This window comes from Harpegnathos saltator, unplaced genomic scaffold (genome assembly GCF_003227715.2).
Source record: "Harpegnathos saltator strain DR-91 unplaced genomic scaffold, Hsal_v8.6 scaffold620, whole genome shotgun sequence".
Taxonomy (NCBI): domain Eukaryota; kingdom Metazoa; phylum Arthropoda; class Insecta; order Hymenoptera; family Formicidae; genus Harpegnathos; species Harpegnathos saltator.
In genome coordinates, this window is record NW_020230450.1 from 8,435 (window position 1) to 35,151 (window position 26,717).

Below are 26,717 nucleotides of genomic sequence, written 5' to 3' on the forward strand. Positions count from 1 at the left end.
GGATATTATATCAAACGGATTTTGCGTGTCACGTAATATCCTTCGGACTACACGGACATTATTATTTTGATCAATTTGATTTCTTTGGTATTCATTGAATTATCCAGAACGCGCAACTGCCATGTTGAACGACTCAATTGTCGTGTGAAATGTTTCGATTTTCACAAATTCATATAAAATTTTTCATTTTTCACTGATTCACAGAAGTCTTTCACTTTTTATTAGTTCACGCTAGGGAAAAGATTCATGATCGCTGCCCTGAGCAACTGCAACGCTTTTCGAATCATCTATGTCGGCGCGCTTTTACTCCTCAGATTTCTGTCATTAATAACTCGATAATTATTGCGAATCTCGCAAAATGGTATGAGACATTTATGTTTGTCTCAACCCAATCTACCCTCACACTTCGGGTTGGCAGCTAATTACCGGACACTTCGTATGATCTTCATGATATTAATCATACACAATGTCAATTCTTTTTTTTTTGCACATGTTAACATGTTAATTCATATTATTATAAACGCGTAACAATGTGCGAGACCGTGCTTGTCAAATATGCTATTATGGTTGTAGCACGGATATAAACCGCCTAAAATGGATGTAGCACAGACTGTCACCATATACAGGTTTTACCGCCGAAACCTGAATGTGGATGTAGCCTCGTAGTTCCCCTCTCAAAATGGATGCAGATGGCGGCCTTTCCCAGTGCGAAAAATCGGTGTCGTCGAAAACACTGTGTTGGCCGCTCTCACGTTCCTCTCTGGTATATGCAAGTAGTTCAAAAATAGGGCCCCAGGTTTCTCTCCTGCTGATAGAAATCAGACAGACAGTATAGACATCTATGGCCGCGGCCCGCATGGCAATTGGTCTGTCCTTTGTAGCTGCACCAGTTCAGCAGTGCAGCTACAAAGATCAGACCAAAGAGTTGCCGCGGTCTGTGTGTAACCGGTCATAGAAATAGAGATTGGTTAGGCGTACGTACGTGTGTTATGTTAAAATCACATAGTTCCACAACTTATTTTTCATAAAATTAACACAGATCCATGGTGGTAAGATTAAGGATATCATCATGGCAATGTTCGAAGTGCTGAGAAAAGATTACAGTGTGAGTATAATGTTTGGAACGAATAGTATAAGGCTTTGGTTTTTCAGACTTAACTTTTCAGATTAACATTTACGAAATGTCTCGCTCGCTTCCAGGTTTATTTGCGACAACATTTCAAGCAATCGGACGTCTCATCGTTTCAGAAGAAATGCGTCGAACGTTGTGCGAACGATGGGGACAGGAAAGCGGCGGTCGATCAGGCGCTTCGAGACACCCTTTTGATAGTGTTGACGGAGAACTCCTCCGGCAATGTGCATTCTCTTGAGTTATATATTACTTTTTGCATAGAACTATGCAGGAAGGATTTGGCAACGGCGAGTATGCCGGTGATGCTGCTCGGTGATATTTTCGATTCAGTAACTTTGGACAGATGTGAACAACTGTTCACCTTTGTTGAGGACAATGTCTCTGTGTGGAAGGAAGATTTGTTTTTCAGCGCCTGCAAGAATAATTTGTTAAGAATGTGTAATGACCTGTTGAGAAGACTGTCACGTTCTCAGCAAACTGTATTCTGTGGTAGAATCTTGCTATTCCTTGCAAAATTCTTTCCTTTCTCTGAAAGATCCGGCTTAAATATTGTCAGTGAGTTCAATCTCGAAAATTATACAGAGTTTGGGTCTGAAAAAACAGAAGGTGATGATCTAGAGCAAATAAACAAAGACGATGATAAGTCAGAAAATAAAATACCAATTGATTATAACTTATACAGAAAGTTTTGGGCACTACAGGATTATTTTAGGAATCCGAATCAGTGCTACAATAAGATGCATTGGAAAGTTTTCTCAGCTGTAAGTAATTTTTCTTGAACCTTTATTACAGACTTTCTATAAAATTATTTAGATGATATATATATATATATATGTTTCTAACATATTTTTTATAGCATGCATCTAATGTGCTATCAGCATTTTCATCTTTTAAATTGGAAGAGCAACGTAGTTATCCCACAACGTGTATCAAAATGGATTCTTCTATGGAAGGTTCTCACAAGGAAACTCACTACTTTGCTAAATATTTGACTAATCAGAAATTGCTGGAACTACAGCTGTCAGATTCCAACTTCAGGCGATATGTGTTGCTGCAGTTTCTCATTCTTTTCCAGTATCTGAATAGCACTGTGAAGTTCAAAGCGTAAGTATTCCTGATATTAACGCAACACAATAAGTACCATGTATTAGGAGATTCACAAGCCCTTTTCTTCACAAACATACTCAGCAAATTGCTCGTGAATGAAGTAGTAAAATTCTTCTGATTAGTCATAAAACAATGTTTGTTTTTCAAAGCTTCCTTGCCAGTGGCTATGAGACAAGGTCTGCTTTCCTTAAATTAGATATACGGTTACATGTACGATGCGGAATCACTATGATATTTGTCAATTTTAAGTGAGACGCATGAGCTTAAGCCGGATCAAGTGGAGTGGGTGAAAACTACCACAGAACAAGTTTATGCTTTACTGACCGAGACACCGCCTGACGGGCCAGCTTTTGCGGAGACTGTAAAAAATATCCTGAAACGCGAGGAACATTGGAATGCGTGGAAGAATGAGGGTTGCCCACCGTTCAAGAGGCCAACGTCGGACATCGCTGCAGACGAGGAACCGCGGAAACCGAAGAGACCGAGGCGGAGAATCGGGGACGTGATCAGAGACGCGCAAACAGTTGGCAAATATCACATGGGAAAGTAAGCTACCTTGGTGCTTTGAAGTAAAAGATGATAATCGGTATTCGTGAACGAGTATATCTGTGTTATTTTTTGATAGCCCGGAACTCACGAAATTGTGGAATCTGTGTCCTGACAATCTCGAAGCTTGCAAATCCAAGGATAGAGATTTTCTTCCTTCTCTAGAAACGTACTTCGAGGATGCCATAGTAGAATTAGATCCCGCCGCGATGATCGATGATAAGTACAAGTAAGCATTATTCTTTCTTTTCTTCTTTTCGTAACTAAAATTAATCTTCAACTTTACCTATTGCGACTTTATGCTTATACAGAAAAGTGAACGATGGTAATTTCGGTTGGAGAGCGTTAAGATTGTTAGCAAGACGAAGTCCGCATTTCTTCGTTCACGGCAATTATCCCATAAATAAATTGCCCGAATATCTTGAAACGATGATCAAGAAAATTGCCAAAGATCGTCCGGTGAGTATCCGGTATTCGTTGTCTCTCCATGTATGTATTATATTGTATTGTAACTTGGACTCATGTGTTTATCATCGACAATATTTCATAGCAGACACAGTCTGACATTAAATTGGAAACCGAAGAGACACCGCCGCCGGAATCTAACGATCAGGAATTCAATGAGGATGTCCTCAAGCAAGAAAGCGACCAAGTTGATTCCGAGAGCGTCGACATGAAAACTAGAAAGTTAAATAAAGTTACTCCGGAAATGGTGGCGAAATTATCGGAAAGCCTGAAGAACGACTGGAAGAAGTTGGCGGCAAAATTCGGTTACACCAACGACGAGGTATATACGCGTTCAATTTTCTCATCGTAAAAAACCTCATGTCGTTCGTAATGATAAAATTTGAGCGTACCGTATGCATTTTAGATCGCCTTCTTTCAAAGTAAATCAACACCGTACGAACAGTGCAAGAGTATGCTCGAGATATGGGCGGAAGAGGACGAGGACGCGTCGGTGGAAAATTTAGCTTACATCTTAGAAGGTTTGAAGTATACGGAAGCTTTAACAGTACTTAAATCTTAAATATATTTTTTAATAGATTTATATTCTATAATTCTGTAATATATTTTAAAATAAAAATATTATTACAGCATACTAATAAAACTGTATAGTACTGCGTGCATTGTTCTAAAATTTGTGACTCGTATTCTCTGTATGTGTATTTCAATTCAAATATGTATTCCTATTTATTTAGATGGAAACAAAAAATTATGTGTGTTTCAATTTAGGTTATCGTGATCATAATTCATAATTTAATATCGATAAATTAACAACAGAAATGGTATATTGTAACTAGAACGTGGTAGATTTTGTATCATTTTCGTCATATTTGGCGATTGTAATATATTAATCGTTTTTGTTTCTGTTGATGAATATATCGACAATTAATAGATATTGGATGATACTTTGTGACATATATTTTTTATATATCGGATATATTTCATTGATTTATAGTGATTTTCGTAACGATGGAAATGTCATTAAAAATATTCACTGTTAAATTAGTTACTTTTTCTTAACAAGTTTATACTGATCTCACAGAATAATAAATGCTTTTACACAATGGAGGTACGTGCAGGAAATAATATGGAGACTCGCTTCATACATAGTGAAAACGAGAAAAAAATTTCTAAATTGACATCTCGAGCTGCTAATTGGCGTAAATATTTTTCTATAGCTTGTACGTACCGAGTATGTGTTTGCGTTGCTGCAGCACACCATTGGGAAATTTCAAAGAACATCGCTCTGCCTTTATCATTGAATTTAAAGGCTTAGAAACATGCGAGAGCTTTGTTGAAAGATATCTATGTGTGTGTGTGTAGTTATGTTTTTCGTTAAATTCGGAAAAACATTTATATTTATATAGGATCTTTATGTACAGTCAGCTAATTGAAGAATACAACTTTTCGATAACTTTTGTGGTCCGTCTCTATTCATCAGGAGTATTGTTTTTTTTTATACTTCCCAAGAGATTCATTTTCCTATTTATTACGGAGTACGTTGCAAATTTTATGAAAAAAAAGTCAGTCGTCATTCAATTCGGCATGCCCGATATGAAGGAGGGTTTAAAAGGCGTAATTCGAGACAAGACTCCCTTTCGTCTTTTATTTAGAAAGACAATAATAAATTGTACAAATAATACAAAATTTGGAAACAAAACGTTCTCGGTGCAAACTATATTGAAGGATAATCGATTTTACATTCTTCCTGGATATCACGACTACTGACGACATTTAAAAAAGTTCACATACGGTATATTCGCATAGGAAATATTCGCCAACAAGCATGCTGACAACCTAAGTGTACATACATATGATGGCCTCATGATCGATCTCTACGTAACTGTAATAAATTATGTTAACGTTAACGGTATATCATCGAGTTATAGACATTGACTTAGATCCGATTTGTGCTTGGTGTAACGCGATGGCCTCGGGCGCAAGTTGTAATCTCAGGAAAAGTAATATGTAAGAGAGTAATACGTACGAATAACAGATGTATAAATCGTTGTACCCGTTTTACAACTGTATCGCAGAGTTTTAGTAACTGTTACTCGTTCATCTAAAATTCGTTGCTTTCAAGTCGGTTTTATGAACTTCGTGGGTCAAGCGCATGAGATATCATATCGGGTAGAATCGAAGGTAGATACTGAGAAGATATAAAGGATACTTTCCATCAGGGCACTTGTATATGGTATAATAGAACGGTATCGAAGTTGCGCTTGATCAATAATTTCAAGAGATAAAATATTTCCACGGATAGGAAAGATCAATTCGTAATTGATGTTCTATCGTCTGCGATTGTTTTCTAACTTTTCTTTCAAGGATTTCGACGATCTCGATGGCAGTTCTGTTTTCAATTTAAAGTATTTTTTTGGTCGCGTAGTTCCATTCCATTTTACATTCGTGTCACGTAAACGTCTGTGACCCACGTTACACGGAGCATAAATCTTCGACAACGAGCTGTCGTCTGAAACTCCTTAATCGATGTGTCTCTTATGTCTAACATACACACTCAATATGTATCAGCTAAAATGTAAATGCAACTTGATCGCGCGGGTACGAAGTTCGTTTAGGTTTACTTAGAGCAGCGTTAGTTAGTTAGTTGCTTCTTTAAACGGCCCACATTTACAGCGCGACATATTGCCGAACATGATCGTCTGGGTGTCCATTTTACGATCCACAATAGCTACATCGGCTATTTTGTATCAGGACGCCAGAAACGAGGAGTTGTGTTCTATTCTACTCGCGCACAATTGAGGACTCGAATTTCGAACGACCGTCAGTTTAAATAAATTAAATATATTGTTAACTTAAAAATGTAACAATACCGTGAAAACTGCAAAAACCATTTAATTTTAATACTCTAATGAAATAACACAGTGAAATAACATAAAACACCCGAATGTTTTCAATCGAATCTCATGTTACATTTATTATAACTTTTGAAAACAAAGTGAAATACAGTTTGAAAATGTATATATATTTTGCATTTCCAAAAATTTAATACGCCGCGAAAAAGATCGAGAAGGAAAATCAAAGGCGAGTCAGACATTTTAACGCTTTTAGAATTATCTTATTCTGATCTATCTTATTCCGATTTCGGATCCTCAATGTTTACAATGATATGGATAATGATATGGAGGGACTTGCGATATGCATTCGCTCGCACTTTCTCGCGTTTGACATCATAATATAAAATCATCGAATGCTGCATCGTGTAGAGCTCTCGTCCGCGGTGTCTAACAAGGAAAACAGACCGAAGCCAGACGGTCGCTTTTAGCATTTGAAGCGCGCCATAAACGCGGACCTGAGAATGAATCGAGCGCACGTTGTTCCGGGTTCCTGTCGCTCGTGCGGCGATCTATAAATATTTTTGGACGTTTATCGTGATGAGGGGAGACGCTTAACGAACGTTGAAATGTGGTGATTTCGTCGAGACCGCGAGCGACCCCGAGGTCTCTCCGAAACGGCTGATAGAAGGAAAAGAGTACCCGGTATGAATACTCGAATACGACGAAACACTGATGAATATCTAGACAATCAGTCTTTTTTTATCTTTGAGAAAGTTCAAGAGAAAGTGAAAACTGAGAACGCGGTAGAAGCGGTTGTCTAGTGTCTCGCGGCGAGCATAAGTAATTATACTTTTGGGATCAGAGATAGAATTTCATGAGACTCGGGTACGAGGTGTGACGCGACGCGACGCGACGAGACGTGCTAATTCTCTCTTCTTCTTCTTCTTCTTCTCTCTCTCTCTCTCTCTCTCTCTCTCTCTCTCTCTCTCTCTCTCTCTCTCTCTCTCTCTCTCTCTCTCTCTCTCTCTCTCTCTCTCTCTTGATTCCGCTTTCACGATATGTATACGAATTATTAGTCGAATTCTCGTGGGATATGCTTCTCATCGCGCGAAAGAAGAAGCGCAGCACGCGCGTACCTGCATTCCTATTTACATGATACGGCTCGATTTTTGCGTCGCGAGGGTGATGCGAATGATCGAAAAAGTGTGTGATCCTCAGTATTGCATGAGTTCCTCCAAGTACTCCATGTAATCGTTCTCCGTCATCTCGAGGTCGTCCTCCGGCCGATCGTCGGCGCTCCGCCGCCTCCTCACCGACTCGCTCGTTACCTCGATGCACAGCAGCGCGAATTTATTGTCGCATGAGTATCGCACTTGTTCCAGAAGCCGACCGCCGGTCAACGGCGAGCCCAGCCCGTAGCGATCGGAGTTACTCGAGTGCCAGGCGTCGCAGTAAGTGTCCATCGCTCGGTCGCCGAGTTTGTGAGAGCCGTGCCACGCAACTTTCTCCGACCTGAAGAAGAATTGATTTTTACAATTAGTAGTAATGTAATTAATAGCAATACTAATAACAATCAGTAATGGTCACACAGAAAAAAATTCTACAGTGAAGAAAGTAGTTTACTTCGGTTTACTTCCTTTCTGTCGGATAACGATTATTGTGTCAACAAAGAATATTTTCTTGATAACAATTTTAAAATATACTTACGACTATAAGTCTGAGAAAGTTCATTGTCAAAGAAGGATTTATTTTGAGATTTTTTTCTGTGTGAATATCTACACGGGAGGATCAACATGTTTGCCCTCGCTTGCAATCGATACACCACCGTTCACTTACCACGTAAAGTCGGTGAGGATGTTCTTCCCATTGAAGCTGTAGATTCTGGGATTCTGCGAAAAGTATGCGCCGTTCCCGTTGAACATCTCCTTCCAGGAGTTGAATAGCACGTCGCCCTGGATATTTTCGATCGCTCGTTATTTGACAAGATCGACCCAACGGAAACGCGAATACTTTTATTCGCGTGAACAAATACTTTTATTCGCCGTAATTACCTTGATGTTGACTATGGGAAGGTCCCGGTCTCCCAATCTGACAATGCTGTCGACGTTTTGAACTCGAGAGCTGAGAAAGGCGCGGAAGGTACCTCTCAGGCCCGCTCGTCTCGCTTGTCGATAGCAAGCGTAGTCAGCTCCCCGTATGCCGTGCATATCTCCGGTGAAAGGTTCGTTCAATGCAGCCATCCTTAACTAAAAGGTACAGATCGCATTAGAGAGGACATTTTCAGTCTGCGTATTATAGTATAAACCGCACAAATATATATATATATATATATATATAGAAACTTTCGAAAAATTGACATGCGTTATTAAAAAAAATACAAATAAGAGAACGAATTTTTCTCTCATCGTCTTTCTCTCGTAGAGCGCGCGGTCTTAAGTGAAAAATACGTTTCGTCGCGGATGAAAAATGAAATATGGTACAATCTCACCATTCGCGGGTACCACTGCGGCAGCGTGGGGCAAAGAAATTGCGAATTACACTTGAGCCTGATGCGGATTCGTCCCTACAGACGCGCCTCAGACACGAAATGGACTGCTTAAGTCGTCAACTTACCCCTGTCCCGTCGGCTTTCATGGGTATTTGGTTAATCAAATTGGACGCTTCGAAGGGAGGATTCGCCGGTGGCGGTGCTGTCGTTGGCGGTGCGGGCGTTGTGATAGGCAGTAGTGAACCGAGCTGTGAGGAACAGAGAGATCAGACGAGAGATTCAACCTTGACATACTTACCGAGGGTTGTTGTTACATTCGTAACAACATGCATATCGAACACTGACCGCTATGTATTGCCATCCGTTGTTAACTCTGACCAGCAAAGCCTGCTCATCTATGATGTAAGCCAGAGTCCCGACCGGACTGACGCTGGACATCTGCAACATACGAGGAGGACGGGGAAACGGGAGATCGGGGAGATGGGATACTTTGAGCACGCACGTAAAGCGACGATAATTTTCAGCGGATTGGAGACACCCACCTTTCTCATAATTTCTGTGTTTTGGAACGTAACAGCTCCTGGCACAATTTTCGTTGTACTTTCTAAAGGTAGCTTGGTAGCGACAGTAGCGACAATATCTTGAAATTTGCAAGTTGATAAGAAAAAGAACAAATTAACAGGCATCCACACGCTATTCGCGAAAGTTAAGGATTACAAGTTCGCCAGATAATTAATGTACGGTGATTACCTAATTGTTCTCTCAGTTGCTTGAGTTCACGCAGGGCTTTCAGCTCGTCCGTGTTGCTTCTGGATCCTTGTGGTGTGCAAATACGAAATTTCATTACCATCATGCTACAATTATCATCGTCTTATCGGACTCGCCTTAATGTCTTTACCTTGTCTGAGGCCATAGTATAGATTCTTTTCGCCGTAAGAATTTCTACCGATACCGGGCTCTCCTTTCTGTCCGACCAAAGACACCCCGGGCGGACCCGGTGGACCGGGAGGACCTGGAGGTCCTGGAACCGGCATATATTTCCCTTGAGATGATGGCCCGGGAGGTCCAGGAGGACCCGGGGCTCCTCTTTGACCGTCTCTTCCAGTCTGACCGGGAATCCCGGGCAAACCGTCGTTTCCTTTGTCGCCTTTGATCTAGGAAAAGATGTTCGTCACGCGAATAGGTTTATGGCATCTTTCCGAGCGGCCGCACGAGAGAGATGTGTATTTTCAATAGTCGCCCCGCTATCAATCTCCTTCTCACTACATTACCGCGCCCCGACAGTCAGGCAGATAGACAGGTTTATACGGAGTCGATAAGTAGTACGGTATTGCAGGAACAGGAGTGGTTGATTCGTCGGGAATAGCGAAGAATGAGATGCAACGATCGCTTAGGCGCATCACGTCGGCTCTCTGTCGACGTTTCTCCGTTTCTCTCGTTCTTTTTCACGGATGTTCAGTGGATGGTTTACATGCTGCGCGCGAGAGACATTGCCGATCGTGGGAAGGCGATATCGGAATTTTCTCTCGCTCGACTGTGATCGCTCTCTCTCTCTCTCTCTCTCTCTCTCTCTCTCTCTCTCTCTCTCTCTCTCTCTCTCTCTCTCTCTCTCTCTCTCTCTCTCTTTCTCTCTCTCTCTCTCCCTCTCTCTCTCCCTCTTCGCGAAACGAATGATCCTTCTTTGTCGCTGTCAATGTTGTACTGATTATATACCTTCAGGAGACTCCGCGAACAGCTCGTCTTTATCGCTATAATACTTTGTATCTTTGTGGAATTTTTGTCAAAGAAACTTTTTTAAACAGCATTCATCGGAACCCCGCGTCCCTTTGGCGGATAGCATTGTTCGAAATTTTGCGTCGTATAGAATGTGTCGTGGGCCGAACGTAAAATATTCGCGGAATTCTTTAACGATCTAAACAAGTTACGTCTTTGCAATTTTTTTCAGCGCTGAATTTCGCCGCGAGTAAGCCTCGGATAAAGTCCTCATTGTGTGACGGAGCTAAATAAAACCGAATTTAATTGGAAAAAGAAATATAAAAGTCCGCTTTCCATTTGCATTTACATCGGTTACCGGAGATCTCAATCCGCAAGAGCTCTCGTCTCCGTAATTAGGCATTATTGAAAGATTTCGATCAGAGGGAAATTCATTTGAAATTCATCGAAGAGTCCGCCCCTGGAGATAACGCGCGACAGCTCTGTATACATTGTTTCGCGACGCTCCTTTTCCTCTCCATTCAGCGTGATCGCATTCTTGTTTTCCGCTCATAAAAGAGTGTTATTTCACTGCTGTCCCTTCTCTGCGGCGCCGATCGGCTTTCTCGATTTCAATGCGAGTTGCTGTTTGCTTTGGCAATTGTCCCGAGCGGTGCATTTGACGTACATTTTGACGGTTTGAATATCAAGGGGTAATTAAACGCCATAAAACAATATGGACACTGCTAATATTATGACGAGAGAATGTTAAATAATTGAATGGATAGCGTAACGATGCTCTCGAGAGCGTCCCGTAGCCTGGAAATCTTACACAGCTAATAACGTAGCTTACATATGTAAGCAGCAGCCAGGCAATTATAATAATCGTTGTAGAGATATATGGATTGAAAGATGCTTTTTCGGACGATTCCCAATTTGCTCGAATCTAATTACCAAAGTGCCAGATTAAATATTTAAAGCTTTAGACAGATTAAAAAAGAATCGAAAATCTAGTTTATAAAAAAATATCTATTGAGGGAAAAATATATATATTGAATATATAAGATAATATAAATATAATTATAAAATATATATATATATAAAGAATTAGAAAAATATATATAAAAATATATTAAAAATTATATTATAAATAGGGAATATTTTTAATGTTAGTTGAACAGTTAAATATTGACAGTAAAATCTAGACTATTCAACTGGAATTTGACAGTTTTGATAGTTTTTAAATTTACATTCCTAAATGTATAACAAAGTGCAGACGTCTGCGAATCTTTACTTTCATTCTCGAATTTGTCGAAAACGTCGTGATTTTCATTCATGATTTCGTTCATGATTTTTTCAATGCGATTTTTTATTCACTCGTATATTCTCGAGACGCTTCATCGTCTACTTCTCGTTAAATAGTTGAGCGCCATTGAAACGATCGAGAGTAGAATACAATGCAGTGCAGTGAAGCGAAGCTAAGCAAAGCAAAATGAGAGAGTAAAGTGTGGCCGACAGGTGGATACTAAAGAGGCTAGACGGATGCCAATCGACACGGCCGAGATGCAGCGATAGGCCTCATTGGTAGACGCTGAGCGAGACTGAATCCGCGGGACGATTCTTAGCTGGGATTAATGGTCGTCATACGAAATTCGTCTCTCACCGTGCGATACCTAAATTTTAATTCGGAGTTTAATGTAACTTTCCGAATTCAGTTAACTAAAATTCAAACTTTTCGACTAAATCACACGATACACGTGACATTGCATCTATATAATCGCAATTCGATAAAAACACTCTCGTCCAACTTTAAATTCAAATCAGAACATCTCACTCGAAAAAAAAAGAGACGTGTTTCAAATAACAACAATCGATACGAGCTTTAGAGACATTAATCACCGGCGAAAGAGGTCACCGCGCGAAGATTGTATATTTCGACAGTACGAAATTATTCGAAAGCAAGGAGGCGGAAAAACGTAGGGATCAATGGCGTGCGTTTGTAGCGTCTAGTATTACATATTTCGCGAGCACCGGATTGCAACGAACGTTTAAAAGCAATGTTATCCGGCAGTGTCTAGTTGAATACGTACAAACAAGCGCGAGCTAGCGGCAAAACGAGAGCGCTATCACGTATCAGTATGCGTTATTTGTCAGTTGTCGGGTTGTGACAGCTCGCGAAACTCCGTGTGAGCGGAGAAAATTTCTGTTTGGCGCGCGGCGAATAAATCCAGCGACGAAGACGAGGAAAAAAAAATAGAGAGAGAGAGAGAGAGAGAGAGAGAGAGAGAGAGAGAGAGAGAGAGAGAGAGAGAGAGAGAGAGAGAGAGAGCTTGGGCAGAGGGGAGATGCACGCCAGACGCACTGTTGCATTAATTTCCATCACTCGTGTCGCGCGGCCCCACTGTTGTTCAAAGACTTCCGCGTCGCACCGTTCGCAACAAGGATATATGCCGCCACTTTAATCTGTCAGACCGAAACAGCGTGCGCGTGCGCGCGCGCCGCAGGACGAAAGCCGTCATTTTCATTTCCTCGCCGACCTTTTTTCGTTTCTCCTTTGAAAACGAAGAGACGCGCGTCATTCCCGTTCGCGTTGTCCGCCGTTAATGGACCGACGACGAGCGTTGCCTCGCGAGGGTCCCGTTTCGGCCGTCGCTGCTTTTGGCGCGTTTAGACCGTCGCTCTTGATTCTCGCTCCTTTTTAACGACCCCTTGGATTTATATGTGAACTTGGCGAGAAAAGAGAAGTTTATGCAGCCAAGAGCGAAAGACACGGCGGGAAAGAGGAGAGAAGGTGGAAGGAAGAGAGAGAGAGAGAGAGAGAGAGAGAGAGAGAGAGAGAGAGAGAGAGAGAGAGAGAGAGAGAGAGAGAGAGAGAGAGAGAGAGAGAGAGAGAGAGATGAGAAAGACACCGCAACGAGAAACTGGAAGTTATACTTACACCGACTGAAACACCGTAAGGGCTCGGTGCGCCGGGCTCCCCCTTTTCTCCCTTGGGTCCCATTGGTCCGATACTTCCCGGAATCCCGGGATTCCCTGGACGGCCCTACAAGAAGACAGTGACAGATGAATTGCTCGTTTGCGTTTTAATTAGCGCGAGGGGATTCGACCATATTGTGGTAAAACTGACGCGTAATAATCTGATTTGGATCTGCGTTTAAGCCGGTTTCTTCATGAGTATTTTGACAGTTAAATTCGGCTCTCGTACCCCCTTACGTACACACGCGCGTGTAACGAAGCACGAGATACTGTATTCGTAATTATTTAGCGCTCTGGGAACTCTAAAGGACGCTGTGCGAGAGAGAGAGAGAGAGAGAGAGAGAGAGAGAGAGAGAGAGAGCTGTGTGAGGCATCACGGAGTGTCGACTGATGCAATTCGATAATCGTGAAGTATGGAGCTCACCTTTATCGTGTTCTTCGGTTGGCGTTGCAAAAGAAATAAACATAATATCATTTTAGAGAGGCGAAGCACGTCGGTACTTCGAAACGGGATAGCGCATGCTCGACATTCGCTATCGCCAATAGTATCGAAAACACTAAAATGTGTTGTCACGATAATCTCATATGAATTATACATCGCATCAATCCTATCGCGATTAAATTACTATTACCTAACTCACTACGCATTATTTTACAACATGCATATTTAAATCATGTTGTAAGATAATGCGCAGTGAATAGAAAAAAGAAATATTCGGCCGCATATTCCTCTTTCGTTTTGATTCGTTTACGGATGTAAATGAAATAAAGATTGTTCACGGATGAGTGAATTTATAAGAATACGAGCACTTGCTTTTGCAGCAATTTCATGCAATATAAAAACGATACGCGTCTATTGTTTTTATCTGTCGTATAATATAAATATATATACATGTACACACAGATGTAGCGAGTTAAAATACGTACCATCCAGCCCGGTAGGCCGATTTCTCCCATGATCCCAGGCTTCCCAGGCGGACCCACAGGCCCGGGTGGTCCAGGTCGTCCTCTTCTGCCCCGTTTCCCCTCGGCGCCCTTCTCGCCTTTGATGGTGACGTAGTCGCCAGAACTGGCGACAGTAGTGGCTCCAGGAGGGCCTCTTTCGCCTCGTTCGCCCTTGGCACCAGGCGTGCCTGGTGACCCAGATACGCCGTCTGTACCAGGCTCGCCTTTATCTCCTTGAGGTCCTTGAATGCCGTTTATTCCGGGGATACCGGCTGGTCCGGCATCACCCTTATCGCCCTTCTCGCCCTTCGTGCCCTTATCACCTCTGTATCCTCGCGTCCCGAGCTCGCCTTTGTCGCCTTTCGTACCAAATCCTTCATTAAATAGCATTTTCAACATTACACTTCGTCGCCCATTATTTCGACGCAGTGGAGATCGAGTTATTATCTTCGTGGGAGAAAAGATTGTTTAGATAATAATCCGTAATCCTTTATTTCCCCATGATATATAGAGTAACAGCCAATTACTTAATAAAACGTCGACAGAAAGCGCAGAAATTACTTGTAGCTTCTTAAAGTATCTTTTCTTAAAGCCTTCGCAACTTGGAAAGAAATGCAAAATTCTTCACAACTTTATGCGCATTTATTTTTTCCTTCGCTCGCGAACGAGATGATGAAAAAAGACAAGCGCGACGCTACAGTGAGTAATAAATAATAAGGTGGCTATTACGTCCAGTCCATTAACTCACCCAAATCTCCGACGTTGATGCCGCCAGGACCGCTCGTGCCGGATGGGCCGGGTGGTCCTGGAGGTCCAGATTTGCCTTCAGGTCCTATGTCGCCCTTATCGCCCTTCTCAGCTGGCCGTCCGTTCTCTCCGGGCGCACCAGGCAGCCCGGGTGCACCGGGTGCACCGGGCTCACCCTTGAAACCCTGAGTTCCTCTGGGACCTTCTTTCCCGTGATCACCTTTGGCGCCTTTGTGTCCAGGCTCACCCTTGATACCCTTAGAGCCGGTTATCCCGGCTTCGCCTTTCGGCCCGGGGCTTCCTGACGTGCCCGGTTCACCCTTTTGTCCTGGCAATCCCGGCCTCATCGTGATACCTTCCGTCTAGTTCCGACAGATAAGGATTCAAATGAGAGATTGTGTTACCTTGAAGAGAGGAGAATTACGAGAGAAATTGAATAAAAAGCTATCGTTATCCGGCAGTCACCCCGGGATATTATTAGCCGCACCACATTCGCGATTAAGACACGATTTATTTTATGTTGCAAGGCAGAATTCTGACTAACATAGATGGTATTCACGGCGCAATCAGAATGCTCCAGTCCGTACTCACCCTGTAAATACTTCGAGGTTTCCAACTGGGCTGCATGCGCATAATAATCGAAATTTCCCCGTTAGATCGTTGGAATAACGCCGCGAAACTGAAAGCCTCGCGGCTGGCCCGACATTGCCGTCTGCACGCTTGCATCGCCATTGATTAGCAACGAACAATCGTCCCGCGAACAATTGTCGATTGCACGTGATTCGCGGTCGCTTTATCGTAAATCGAATCGCAGTAAAATCGCAAGTGCGAAGCCGCGTTCTTGAGCGTATAAGTTCCCTTCGCTTCTATCGCTACTATCGCGTGACCTCCCTTCGAACGTAAAGTGAGTTTTTCAAACATCCAAAGAAAAGGGAAAAATATGGCATTCTTATTGCTTGATACGTAAATTATTTCGAGAATCTTCTATACAGAGACAAATATCCGTAGATAAATATCCAATTGAAAAACATCATTTTTCACAAGCGAGTATACCTCGAATGTAAAAATTAAGAATTGCATATCCACCGAGTGCCTACGTGCTTAAAAATTCATCTAAATAAACAATTAAAAATCCATACAACGTGTATCGTATCGTGTATCGTAGATAGTTTACGTCGCATTTTTTTACGCTTAAAATAGCCCGGCGCGGGAAACTGATAATCGATCAACAATTTCCGCGATATTCGACGTATAATTTCTAAAATCAAAGTATATTCGCACGAAGAATACTTCTGAGAATTTTGTTAATAATTTTCCCCATCGTTTCTCTCTCTCTCTCTCTCTCCCCCCCCTCTCTCTCTCTCTCTCCCTCCCTCCCTCCCTCCCTCCCTCTCTCTCACTCTCCCCCCCCTCTCTCTCTCTCTCTCTCTCTCTCTCTCTCTCTCCCCCTTTGTATCTGCACTTTGAAGCAACTATTCTCTTTTTCGCGTTAGTACGGCATTCTGCTATAAATCATGTCACTGTGATTGCTATACACCTATAATATATCAACGCCAACTCTCGGCCCCTACCACTCGTCATATCCATTGAGAGTTCCTCGCGAACGATTTGAAACTTTTAGACTTCTCGAACAACTATTGATAAAGCAGTGGTGTGTTCGAGGTACACACATATACAATTCCTCCGCCGCTTTCTTTGTGTTCGATTACATTGGCATTCGTAAAAGTGTCCCTTCCCCCTCTCTCTGCGACGTTGAGATTTCACGAAGACCATACGTGGGAATAATATTCATTTTCACTCGGCAACAAACGACATTTCGCCCCGAACAATGCGCGTTTGTGTATTCGGCAAATACTAATGGCAATAATTCACCCCTCTCTTGTGTAATCCCTTAATATTAAACAACTAATAGTGTACTCTGTGCATTCGTCACTCCTGTGTGTGTTTGCAATTAATATTGCACGGGCCTTGTCGTGCAAGCGCGCGGTCAAACTGATCAAAATTTCCGCGGGTCACAAAATCAAACACGATCTCCTCCCCCTCTCTTCGTCCCCGATGGTTTTTCCTCCGCTCGAAATTTTCAATTCTCCGGAGCGGAGTTCTACTTGCGCGCGTCCACGAATCCGCCTCTATTTTAAAGCGGTTCCCCGCGGTTACAGCTCGCGGCGCATCCTTAATACAGTTTCCGAATTTCCTTCCACTCCATTCTGCTCGTTCGAATTCCAGCCCTCCTGAACCCGCGCGCGATCGCTCCCGCACAGAGGCGTCCGACGAAGCGCGATCGGCGAACTCGGAGGGAGGGAGAGAGGAGGGTGGAGAAAAGGGAGGATACACACGCATACGTATATGTATACAATCGAAACGCGCGCGCCCGACCATCTCAATCGAGAGTGTACTAGGTCCGTCTTCGGCGACGTTCCAGGATGCAGCAACCCGCGCATCTCCAAGCCTCCCTTCGGCGGGCGCACCAAGCGCAGTAGGCAGCCTAGAAATTGGTTTCTGTATTCCCCGGGGAAATCGGGCTCTCGCACATTCGAGGAAGGACCGGGGTGCGCGAGGTCACGTAAGATAACACGTTGCGCAGTGTGCGTGCGCGCGCTCGTGTGTGTGCCTGGGTGAGTTGAGTTGAGTGTTCTCGTGGACACGCGCACCCGAGAGAGTGTCTGTCTTTGCATGAACCTTGTGTCCCGACGACACAGCGGCTGGCCGTTGATCCTGCCGTAAAGTGTCTGGTCCTTATTCGCGTGTCCTCGCGTTCCGAATTGTACTTAGGCGCGAGCCTACATATGTATGTACGGCCCATTTGGATCTTACAGTACCTCTGGTCGATCGCGCTGACGATTGAGCTACCGATTGCGATAGGAGGACCAGGACGAGTCTCTGGTAGATCCCCTTTATTGGCCGCCGTATCATGGCGTAATAACGCTGTAGAGATACATGGACCACCGCTTTTGGCTTGGCGGAAGCGAGTTGCAACAGCTACACAACGTTCGCGAGAGGCAGGGTTTAAGAATTCATACGCTCTCGAGGGTAGAGCGCGAGATTCCTGCGATATGTTTCGCGACCGTCCGGGATGAATTTCGCGACGCGTAAGGCGCGTCCGAAGAAAGGCGCGTGATTGTTTTAATCTTTCAGCGCGCTTTCAACAGGTGCCACGGTGTAATCCCATCGAGAAGGGGATTATCGTCCTTCTAAAATTGGGTTTGTCGTGAAATAATAACTCGCACAACGCGACCGGGTCTGTCCAGCCTACCTATATCCGAAGCATCAAATTTTCATTCGGATTTTTGAGCGAACAGCTTTTTCTACGCCGGCGTTGAGTGAGGTGCGGCTGCTCGCGAAATAGCTGGACGCCATTGTGGGAAGAAGACTAACGTGGAACGCGAGAGAGCGCCGGGGTTAACAATCCGGAACATTATAACGACTTGGGCCGCGACCGCGCGGCTTCTTGGGGATCTTTATCAATGGAATGCGCACAGCCAGCACCAAGCGGCATTAGCTGGCAGCGCGGTCCTATTGTCTGGGCCGCCCAACACGCGACGACGTGTATATCCGGACGAAGCGGATCGTTGTGTCGCAGTTGCGCAGCAATGCAAACTCTCCCCCGCAGCCGGCCGGCGAAGCTGCTAGCGAGCTTACGACATTTTGTTACGTCGTAAAGACGTGTGTCTCGTTTACAGCCGCCCGAATCATCGATATTGCCGCGCTCACGGCGCCCGCGCCGGCTTGTACCGCGCGCACAATGGACGACGTGGTCTAATTTTGTCAGAGCCCAACAAGCCCGTGTCGGGGGAGGAAATTGAGAGATAAAGCGAGCACATCGATATTCAATGATACCGCGCGCAATCAAACTCGGTTCAGTAAGTCGTTCGCCGAGAGTGCCGCATCGACATTCTCTCTCCCGCGACTTGAAATCGGCGAGTACGACGTTTCAAGACACACCGCGGAGATATAATGTGTGGATTTCTCGAATTGCTCACGAGCAGCGACACGACTTAATTTGAGAGACTTAAACGTAGTCGCGTAAACGCGCCATCGTCGGTCGTTGCTCATTGCTAAATTTTTGTAAGATCCATTCGGCAATTGTAAATCCGATTGCAGCAGCTCTCGGCGGCTTCCTCGCGTCCTCAGCAACAGGATTTTTTTTTCTCTCTCCGTCGCGACGTCTCAACAATCGCCGGCTCGGGTCAAGTCTCGCTTCTCTTCTCCGCGGTGTAACATTTGGAAGTGTGCCACTGGGGCGGCATGAAAACGGCAGGAAGAACTGTAGCGCGCATTCTGTGTGTGTGTGTGTGTGTTTCCTTGTTCTTCTTTCCTTTTTTGCTCTATCTTTCCCGCAACCGAATAACGGGCGGGATAAATATTGCGACAACGCGCGGGTGCGCAGATGCAACCGCGTCGGAGGAGGTCTGTGTCGTTGATAAAGCGGAGCAATGCGCTCCGATAGCGCGATGATGTTGTTCTCCGACGACGACGACGACGACGACGACGACGACGACGACGACGTCGACGTCGCGTCGCTCTTGCCTCGTATTTCGCCTGGCCCTCCGGTCTCCGCGGCGCTACTCCTTCATGCCGCACCACGTAACAGGAGAACAAGGTAAAAAACGACCGCATCTCCGGCGGTAAATTGACGGTTTGAGACGCGACAGGATCGTTACAGCGCGCGACAGCACCGAGATTTCTTTCCTCCCGTGACCGGAAGCGATTTCAGGGATTGGACCACCCGCGACTCTGACAGCGTGTAGTATCAATCTTAAGTGGATTTAACACGTTCCCGAGCTATCTACCTGCCCGCTCCGAGGAAATGAATGTCCGCGCGGGAAGATCCTTGCGGCTCCGAGGCGTCGGGAACGTTACTGACGATAATCGGGAAATTAGAAACGACACGGAGAACACGAGAGAACCTCGAGAACGATCGATGACGAGATACCGTCGGAAAATCGCGGAAAATTCGCAGCTGAATGCCGCTGGGTTGAGATCGACATATTGTTTTCAATACGTCGATGCGTCTTCTTGTCAGTCATGTTGTGTGTGAGAAGCGTTACTTGCGTTCGTACGGAAATATAATAACGGCGAATAATAAGAAGTTTCTCCCTTTCGTGTTTGCGATGGTCTTCTCTCTTATTGTTTCCATTATTAAGCGGGTCTTTCGGGGTTGAAACACTACAATTGTAGTTAAGTAGAGAAGAGTCAGAGACGCGTCGTAACTTCATCTCTCGCGAAGGTCAGGTCAGGTCAGTGGGAGTGAAGAGAGTTCATTTATATCGGACATAACCGTGCGATGCGCCGTGAAATGGAAATGTTAACCGAAAGAGAATTTTTCGGAAATTGTGTCTGCGCGCGCTCCGGAACCGCATCGCCCGTCCACGTTCGAATTTTCCGCTGGAACTTTCGCCGTCATCAATATCGCACGCGTGCGGATGTATCGTTGTGCATCGTTTTAATATTGGAGGCCTGTCAGCGCGCTCGCCCCCGACCCGACTCGCGAACATTTTTCGTCGCGCGGCAAAAAGCGCCGGGAGAGTCGCCGTCGTTAAGAATGGATCGGGCCGAACTATTTGCGAACTCGGGGAAATGCGAAAAAGGAGGCGCGGGACGGAGGGAGAGAAACGCGAATGTCGGACGTAGTGGAAAAGTGGGTGGAGGAGGGAGGGCGGTGGCGGCTGAGGGTCGAACTTACAACTCGGCCGTTATTACGTGCACGGTTTCTTATTCCCCGCGGGGCGATACGCGTTCCATTTCCATTCAACGAATTTCTTGTCGCGTCCTACGCGACGACGACGAGAGAGGCGGGATCGTTGTAGTAGTCGTCGGGTATACGTAAAAGCCCCATCGGGGGGCGGGAAGGCGGGAGGGCGCGGAGTACGCCGCGACGCGCGAGGCGAAGGCGAGGCGGAATACATCTTGCATGCACTCGAAGACCCGCACTTCGGGACGTGATGGATAATGTGGCAATGATACCACAGTCGTTTCTATAAGCAGATATAAATTGGATATTCGCGTTTCACGGGAATATATAATGGGAATTACGCGATTAATGTCGCGAGAGCGAGATGTTTATCCGATGGGCGAGTTCGGCACACTCCCCGTGTGTATTCGATAACACGCTTAGTCACCTTGATGAAAATAACGCGCGATGAAGATAGACGCTGCGGTGACCTTTCGCGATCGAAATTCATTATTCATTCCTTCTCGAAATCTGAGTCGCGCTGTTTTCCGCGCTCCGACGGCAAAAAGCGTCGCGACACCGAGAACTTTTATTGCACGGAATCAATTTGTCTCGCCGAGGGTATTATATGCCGTTACACGAGCGCACACGTATTTGCTACCCGTGTGAATTTTTACCGATATTAAAGCGCAGGAGTAGCTCCATTACAACGGTAATCTGGAAATCCGAGTAAGTTATGACTAACTGGGACAATTCGTGCTGAGTTAATACGCAGTGGATGATACCGAACGTGATGTTTAAATAGCGTACTTCTGATAATGGCCCGACGATTCCACGAGGGAGAGAAGATACGGTCCTCTATTTCCCTCCGAGTTTCTCGCCGCGGCGCGTCCGTTTCGGGAAAATGGCGAATAATGCGGCTGAGCCAGATTCATATGCGGATAATGAAAATTTCTTGAATGAAGATACTTATCTACTTATTATAGCGACTTTTCGTACGCTCGGGCGCACTTGAATTTCCGCTACTTTGTAGTAATCGCATACACACAATAAATGTCCTGCTCCAGCGAATTCCTCAATGTCATGTCTCCTACGTTAGTATTATATCCTCTACCCCTTCTTCGCTCACTTCCTCAACTCCCACATTTTCATCTTCATGTCGCTGTCGCGACGGAGACCATCATTTGCAACGTCCTGAATATCCCGTACTCTTTCTCTCTCTCTCTCTCTCTCTCTCTTCCTTCCCCCTTTTCTCTCTCTCTCTCTCTTCCTCCCCCCTTTTCTCTCTCTCTCTCTCTCTCTCTCTCTCTCTCTCTCTCTCTCTCTGCCAGCTTATCATCCGATATCAATGGGACCCATCAAGTTTTTAAAGTATCAAAAGAAATAAAGTTTTTCATGGATGAGTGTTATCATCCATTTCTCGTCGTAACAGTCCGCGCAGCCATTGGTGAGTTAACAATAACAGAGAGCAAATACAAATCTCAAGAAAAGTTTTATGTGGGTTGCAACTTGCTGTCGGAAATAGCGGACATAAAAGAAATCTCGCGGGATAAGCAGAAATGGCGGTGCAAGCCGCGGGCGAGGCGCCCGAGAAAATATTTTAACTTGGATTTCGGCCTCTCGCACGACGTGACAGATCATATTCAAGCGTGGTAATCTACTTACGTCATAGCCAGAGAATTCTCCTTTTCCGGGCGGCCCCGGCGGACCTTGCGCTCCCTTTTCACCGGGTATTCCATCTCGACCCGGCTCGCCCTTCTGACCTTGAGGACCTTCCGGCCCTGGTATTCCAATATCCCCCTTGTCACCTTTCGCCCCGGACGGACCCTGCAGTCCTCTTTCCCCTGGCGGTCCTGCCGCACCCTGAAAATCGCGATGTTATCCTCGTAATTAAGGGTAATATCGTTCATACGCGAGAGCAACCGAAACGCTGAGAATAATGTAACTTGAGGCCGCCAAGATGAAATTTTGGCAAAAGAGGACAAGAGAATTGCGAACAATTCGCTGCTCGGGCAATGATCATTCTAGTGTTCTTGGCAAAAGGATTCAGCTTAAGTTCACATCATACTCAGCGTTTCGATCAATAGCAACGTAGCAACTTGTAAGGGCAAAGCTCTCGGCGTACCGTAAGACCCATTAGGCCCTGTTTGCCTTCTTGTCCCGACACTCCCGGCTCACCCTTCGGCCCCTGTATCATTTTTGGCATCGTAAAGGAAGACATTAAGGCCGTGGCGTTGCAGGTACAACTACCAGGGTCTCCCTTCTGACCAGGTGGTCCCTGTGGTATCTTCATCAGCCAATCCTTCAAAGATCGATAGAGATTTAATATTACCTTGCACAATGTGTAATCGATGTGTGTAATAATATTGCAATAGTAAATCATATCATTACTTGTATCAATACATTACTTGTATAGTATTATAATAATTATAATAAATATTAGAACATTATCTCTTCCACGTGCTATGTTAAATTAAACATTAAAACCTTGTTTTCTGTGTGTAATAAATATATTATATATCCGGTAGCGAGCGAAATTTCATCCGCCGTAAATGAAACTGAACGATGAGTTTAAAGTATCAAAACGCTACCGTTCATCACGCTTTCTTTGTCTTTATTCGTCTATTTTCGCACAAGCGAGATTATTAACTTCCAACGTAGCGGTGCAATTGGATTTCGGCAGTGTTGAAAACCGATTAAGTACACCGCGTACACCGCGTATACGTAATAACGGCGGAAGATCGCGAGTGCTGCGAAAGCGGCTTCAGTGTAATCAGTGTTACATGCGACGGACGCTGGTTCACCACTGTCCATGTTAAATTGACTCACGCGACTAACAAGATAAAATGAGCGATCCCGGATTCACGCGCATTCAGTTCGCCTTCACATCGCGTCTGCGCTACGCGCTCGCGTCACCTGCAGGTAACGCACGATGAAATATCCATATATAAACAAATTTCCGCCGTGCGCGCGGCTAATTCCTATCGCGATTCCGTTCGCGTTGTCCGCGACCGTATCACTTTTGGTATTGTCGGCAAGTTTCCCAGACTGAAAGAGGCCATATCTTTGTCGTCGCAAGCTGTCCTGTATGTTGAATTATTAGTATAGGAAAAAAGTGCGTCGAGATTGAGCGATGAGCTTACCTCATCTCGACCAGGCGGGCCCGGAGGGCCCGGAGGACCCCTTACGCTCTCGCCCTTGTCCCCTTTGTCGCCCTTCTCACCTTTCGGACCTTTATCTGAAAGAGGAAGGTGCGGCCGTGAGTCCACGCAGCAGCTCTCCGTCGCCGCCTGTTTTGACACGCGGAGTGATTTATGCGCGCGAAAAGTAGATTAAAAAAGTTCGCTTCATATTTTATCATCGTTTCTTCGACGCGATACCTCCGTAGACGCGACGGTGCGCATCGACGTCGGCCACGGCGAAATTAATAAACGATTTTTAACGCGCCGTCCTCTCGCACCTACGGCGGGGATCAAAACAGGAGAAAAAGAGAGAGAGAGAGAAAAAAGAAGGTAGATATCGACGTCTCGGTACACTCATTAATCGGGAAGGCGTTAGACTATCCCGGGATATCGACGAGATCCATCGATTAAATTTGAAAGAACAATGACGATAGAGATTGATCGACTTTGCGTATCATACGCATTCCTACGAGGTGGAAATTCCTCGGACGTGACGACACAGCGCGGTACTTGATGAGCGGTTAAAAAATTGTTACGGTGGTTCCTCGCTGGTGGCTTTACTCACAATCTGGATTCGGGGGCGGGGGTGTGATGAATGGCGGTGGGTTACTCTCCTCGCTCTTGTCTTCGTCCGCATCGCGACCGATCTGAAAATGTAATCACAAGCACGCCGATAAAATCGGATAGCGCAGTCTTGTCGGCGATACATAATATGCCGGCCTCGTCGCCGCTTTGCCAATTCAGGATTCGATGCAGCCGAGCGGGGAAATTGCACAGAGACGCTTTATTTACAGCGGCATTTAGTTGCGACGAAGATAGCGACACAACGGCCGGTTTATCGATCGTTCGTTGATTAGTTATTTTATATGCAAATTGCAGCTATATATTAAACCACAATGCTGAAACGACGCGCGGGGATGTGTCAACTGTTTTTGATTAGCTCCGCGACAAATATTTGCCAGGTGTTTATATAACAATCAGTCAAATGCAAATGTTTGCGTAACGCCATTGAAATTCATGAAAATTGTATGAACGGGAATTTTTGCACGATGACGCGAGACGACAAGAGACGAGTATCGAGATTGATTTGAGGTGTGGATTCGAGTTGATGAATAATTATTCACGCTGGAATTACACGGTGAAATTTAGCAGCTCAGACACGTAAAGTACGTATCAATGAAAGAAAATATATCGTGACACGGTCGATTGAGGGAAGAAGTAAAATTCGTTATTCATATCTACGACGTAGTAGGGAACATATATAATCTCAGCGTGCAACGCGATATCTCGTTCTCGCACTTCATCATGTCCCGTCTTTGCCCCGTGATGACCCGCTATCGCAAATTATTAGTCAGTAGTATAAATGATCGCATGCGCCAGTTGCGAACAATCCAAGTATCGAAGTAAAGTTCCTCGGACATGATGCCGGACTGTCTTGTCTTCGTCTTCGTCTTAAAAGCGAATAATACATCAAGCGATGACGGTGATTAATGAAGTTCCAAGCCAATCAGGCAGTATGGTTAGCACACATGACACCAACCCTAAGTGTTTTCCGATAATTATCGGTAACGACGGCGCTTTATCGGCGCTGAGTCGACGTCCGGTTAGAATTTTTCGCTGACCAAATGTTCTTGCGTTGTTGTAAAAAGAAAGGAACACGAAAATATGATTTGTTTCCCATCTCCGTGGCGAAAAACTGTGGAATTTCTTCGAGTCAGTCGGTATTTTATAAAATCCCCGGTGTTTTTCGACGTTTCATCAGCCGGAATTATTAATGTACACGAAAGACGCTAATTAAATATTAGAGATATTTGTAATGATTGAACATGAATATTTTATGAGACTTTAAAATATCCTATCTCTTTCTGCGCACTTTTCTATAATCCTCCTAAGTAGTGCTAAGCTCTCGAGTCAATTTACGCACAATTACATATCTCGTAGCGAAATACGTAGTCGCAACTATGTGCAGTATTATTATACAAGTATTGCGGTGCTCTCTATTTCTCGGGCAAATCGCGTCAGTTGATAAGGTTCAGCGCGGAAAATAATATTTAAAGAGAGTCGTATATATGATGGTAAATGATAGACTTAGCGAAATTATTATCTGCGTCGCATTCACACGTATAACTTGTCAATGTATAAGTCGATGAATGCGCGCTAAAATCCGGATGATACAAGAGAGACGGGGAATAGCCATACTCTACAAAAAAATATATATACGTGTATATATATATACATATATATATATATATATTATTATTATTAAAAAAGTAGCTCAAAGGAAACGCGATAAATATTTCATCCGCCGAAGCCAGGCGATGGAGTTCGTTTTTAGAATGATCGATTCGATCATTTTGAATGAGACGATTTGCGGCTGTCCGCTACGGAATACGCGATCACACGAACAATATTTAATTCCCCTGGATTATTTTCCACAGAGGCCAATATTTTTTTCTGCACGATCCAACATTTTTTGAAACGGTTTAATGAAAGAAAACTTCGCAGCAGATTGTAATTCTCGTAACAATAAAGATTCTGAATTTTTTTTGATCCCGGATTTTGCAACATTTTTTTAACGAACGCTTTTAGTTACACCGCGTTTCGAGATACAGAGGCGCGCGAGCCCGCGTGCGGACAAAAAATACATTTGCAACATCTGTCGCGCGATTGCAATAACGCGCGGTATCGAATAAAATAAAAAGATTATTTGCAGCAGCTACATATATTCGTATCCAACTTAAACATTTATTATACGCGCTTCACTTATTGCGCGTCACAGTGGATTTATAATTCCGCATTTAAATTAGTGGCCTTTATTATCAGGGGTATAACAATTATTCACAAGTACGATGTATACACACGACGGGAATTTAGAAAATAAAACGGCACAATAATGCATAAATAAATAATGCATTATAATGCGTTATAATGG

General features: G+C 44.4%; 2 protein-coding genes across 10 annotated transcripts in view; one reads left to right on the top strand and one right to left on the bottom strand.

Moving 5' to 3' along the window:
- The first annotated feature begins 857 nt into the window (after positions 1–857).
- On the top strand, positions 858–3,827 carry Hpr1 (THO complex 1-like protein Hpr1). Of its 3 annotated transcripts, none has more exons than XM_025304531.1 (9): positions 858–1,105; positions 1,201–1,893; positions 1,989–2,236; positions 2,389–2,415; positions 2,489–2,785; positions 2,865–3,014; positions 3,097–3,244; positions 3,339–3,572; positions 3,657–3,827. In XM_025304531.1, the coding sequence occupies exons 1-9, from the start codon at positions 1,070–1,072 to the stop codon at positions 3,810–3,812; spliced, it is 1,989 nt and encodes a 662-aa protein (XP_025160316.1). In that variant the 5' UTR covers positions 858–1,069; the 3' UTR covers positions 3,813–3,827. The 3 variants fall into 3 exon arrangements, with proteins under 3 accessions (XP_025160316.1, XP_025160315.1, XP_011145080.1); XM_025304530.1 differs by having other exon boundaries at positions 860–1,105; positions 3,336–3,572; XM_011146778.3 differs by lacking the exon at positions 2,389–2,415 and having other exon boundaries at positions 861–1,105; positions 3,336–3,572.
- A 3,253-nt stretch (positions 3,828–7,080) lies between these two features.
- Mp (collagen XV/XVIII-type protein multiplexin) overlaps positions 7,081–26,717 on the bottom strand; it is a 274,008-nt gene continuing 254,371 nt past the window's right edge. For 3 of the 7 annotated variants that reach the window (XM_025304527.1, XM_025304524.1, XM_025304528.1), the window contains 18 exons: positions 24,351–24,432; positions 23,747–23,841; positions 22,729–22,905; positions 22,269–22,466; positions 15,524–15,553; positions 14,934–15,294; positions 14,168–14,559; positions 13,665–13,676; positions 13,203–13,307; positions 9,471–9,726; positions 9,323–9,388; positions 9,115–9,212; positions 8,918–9,010; positions 8,698–8,820; positions 8,573–8,587; positions 8,136–8,330; positions 7,921–8,036; positions 7,081–7,596 (listed from right to left, as the gene is read on the bottom strand). In XM_025304527.1, the coding sequence (XP_025160312.1) occupies positions 7,299–7,596; positions 7,921–8,036; positions 8,136–8,330; positions 8,573–8,587; positions 8,698–8,820; positions 8,918–9,010; positions 9,115–9,212; positions 9,323–9,388; positions 9,471–9,726; positions 13,203–13,307; positions 13,665–13,676; positions 14,168–14,559; positions 14,934–15,294; positions 15,524–15,553; positions 22,269–22,466; positions 22,729–22,905; positions 23,747–23,841; positions 24,351–24,432 (2,712 nt within the window). In that variant the 3' untranslated portion in view covers positions 7,081–7,298. The remainder of the gene's footprint in view (positions 7,597–7,920; positions 8,037–8,135; positions 8,331–8,572; positions 8,588–8,697; positions 8,821–8,917; positions 9,011–9,114; positions 9,213–9,322; positions 9,389–9,470; positions 9,727–13,202; positions 13,308–13,664; positions 13,677–14,167; positions 14,560–14,933; positions 15,295–15,523; positions 15,554–22,268; positions 22,467–22,728; positions 22,906–23,746; positions 23,842–24,350; positions 24,433–26,717) is intronic. The other 4 variants (XM_025304529.1, XM_025304526.1, XM_025304525.1 and 1 more) reach the window with 4 other exon arrangements.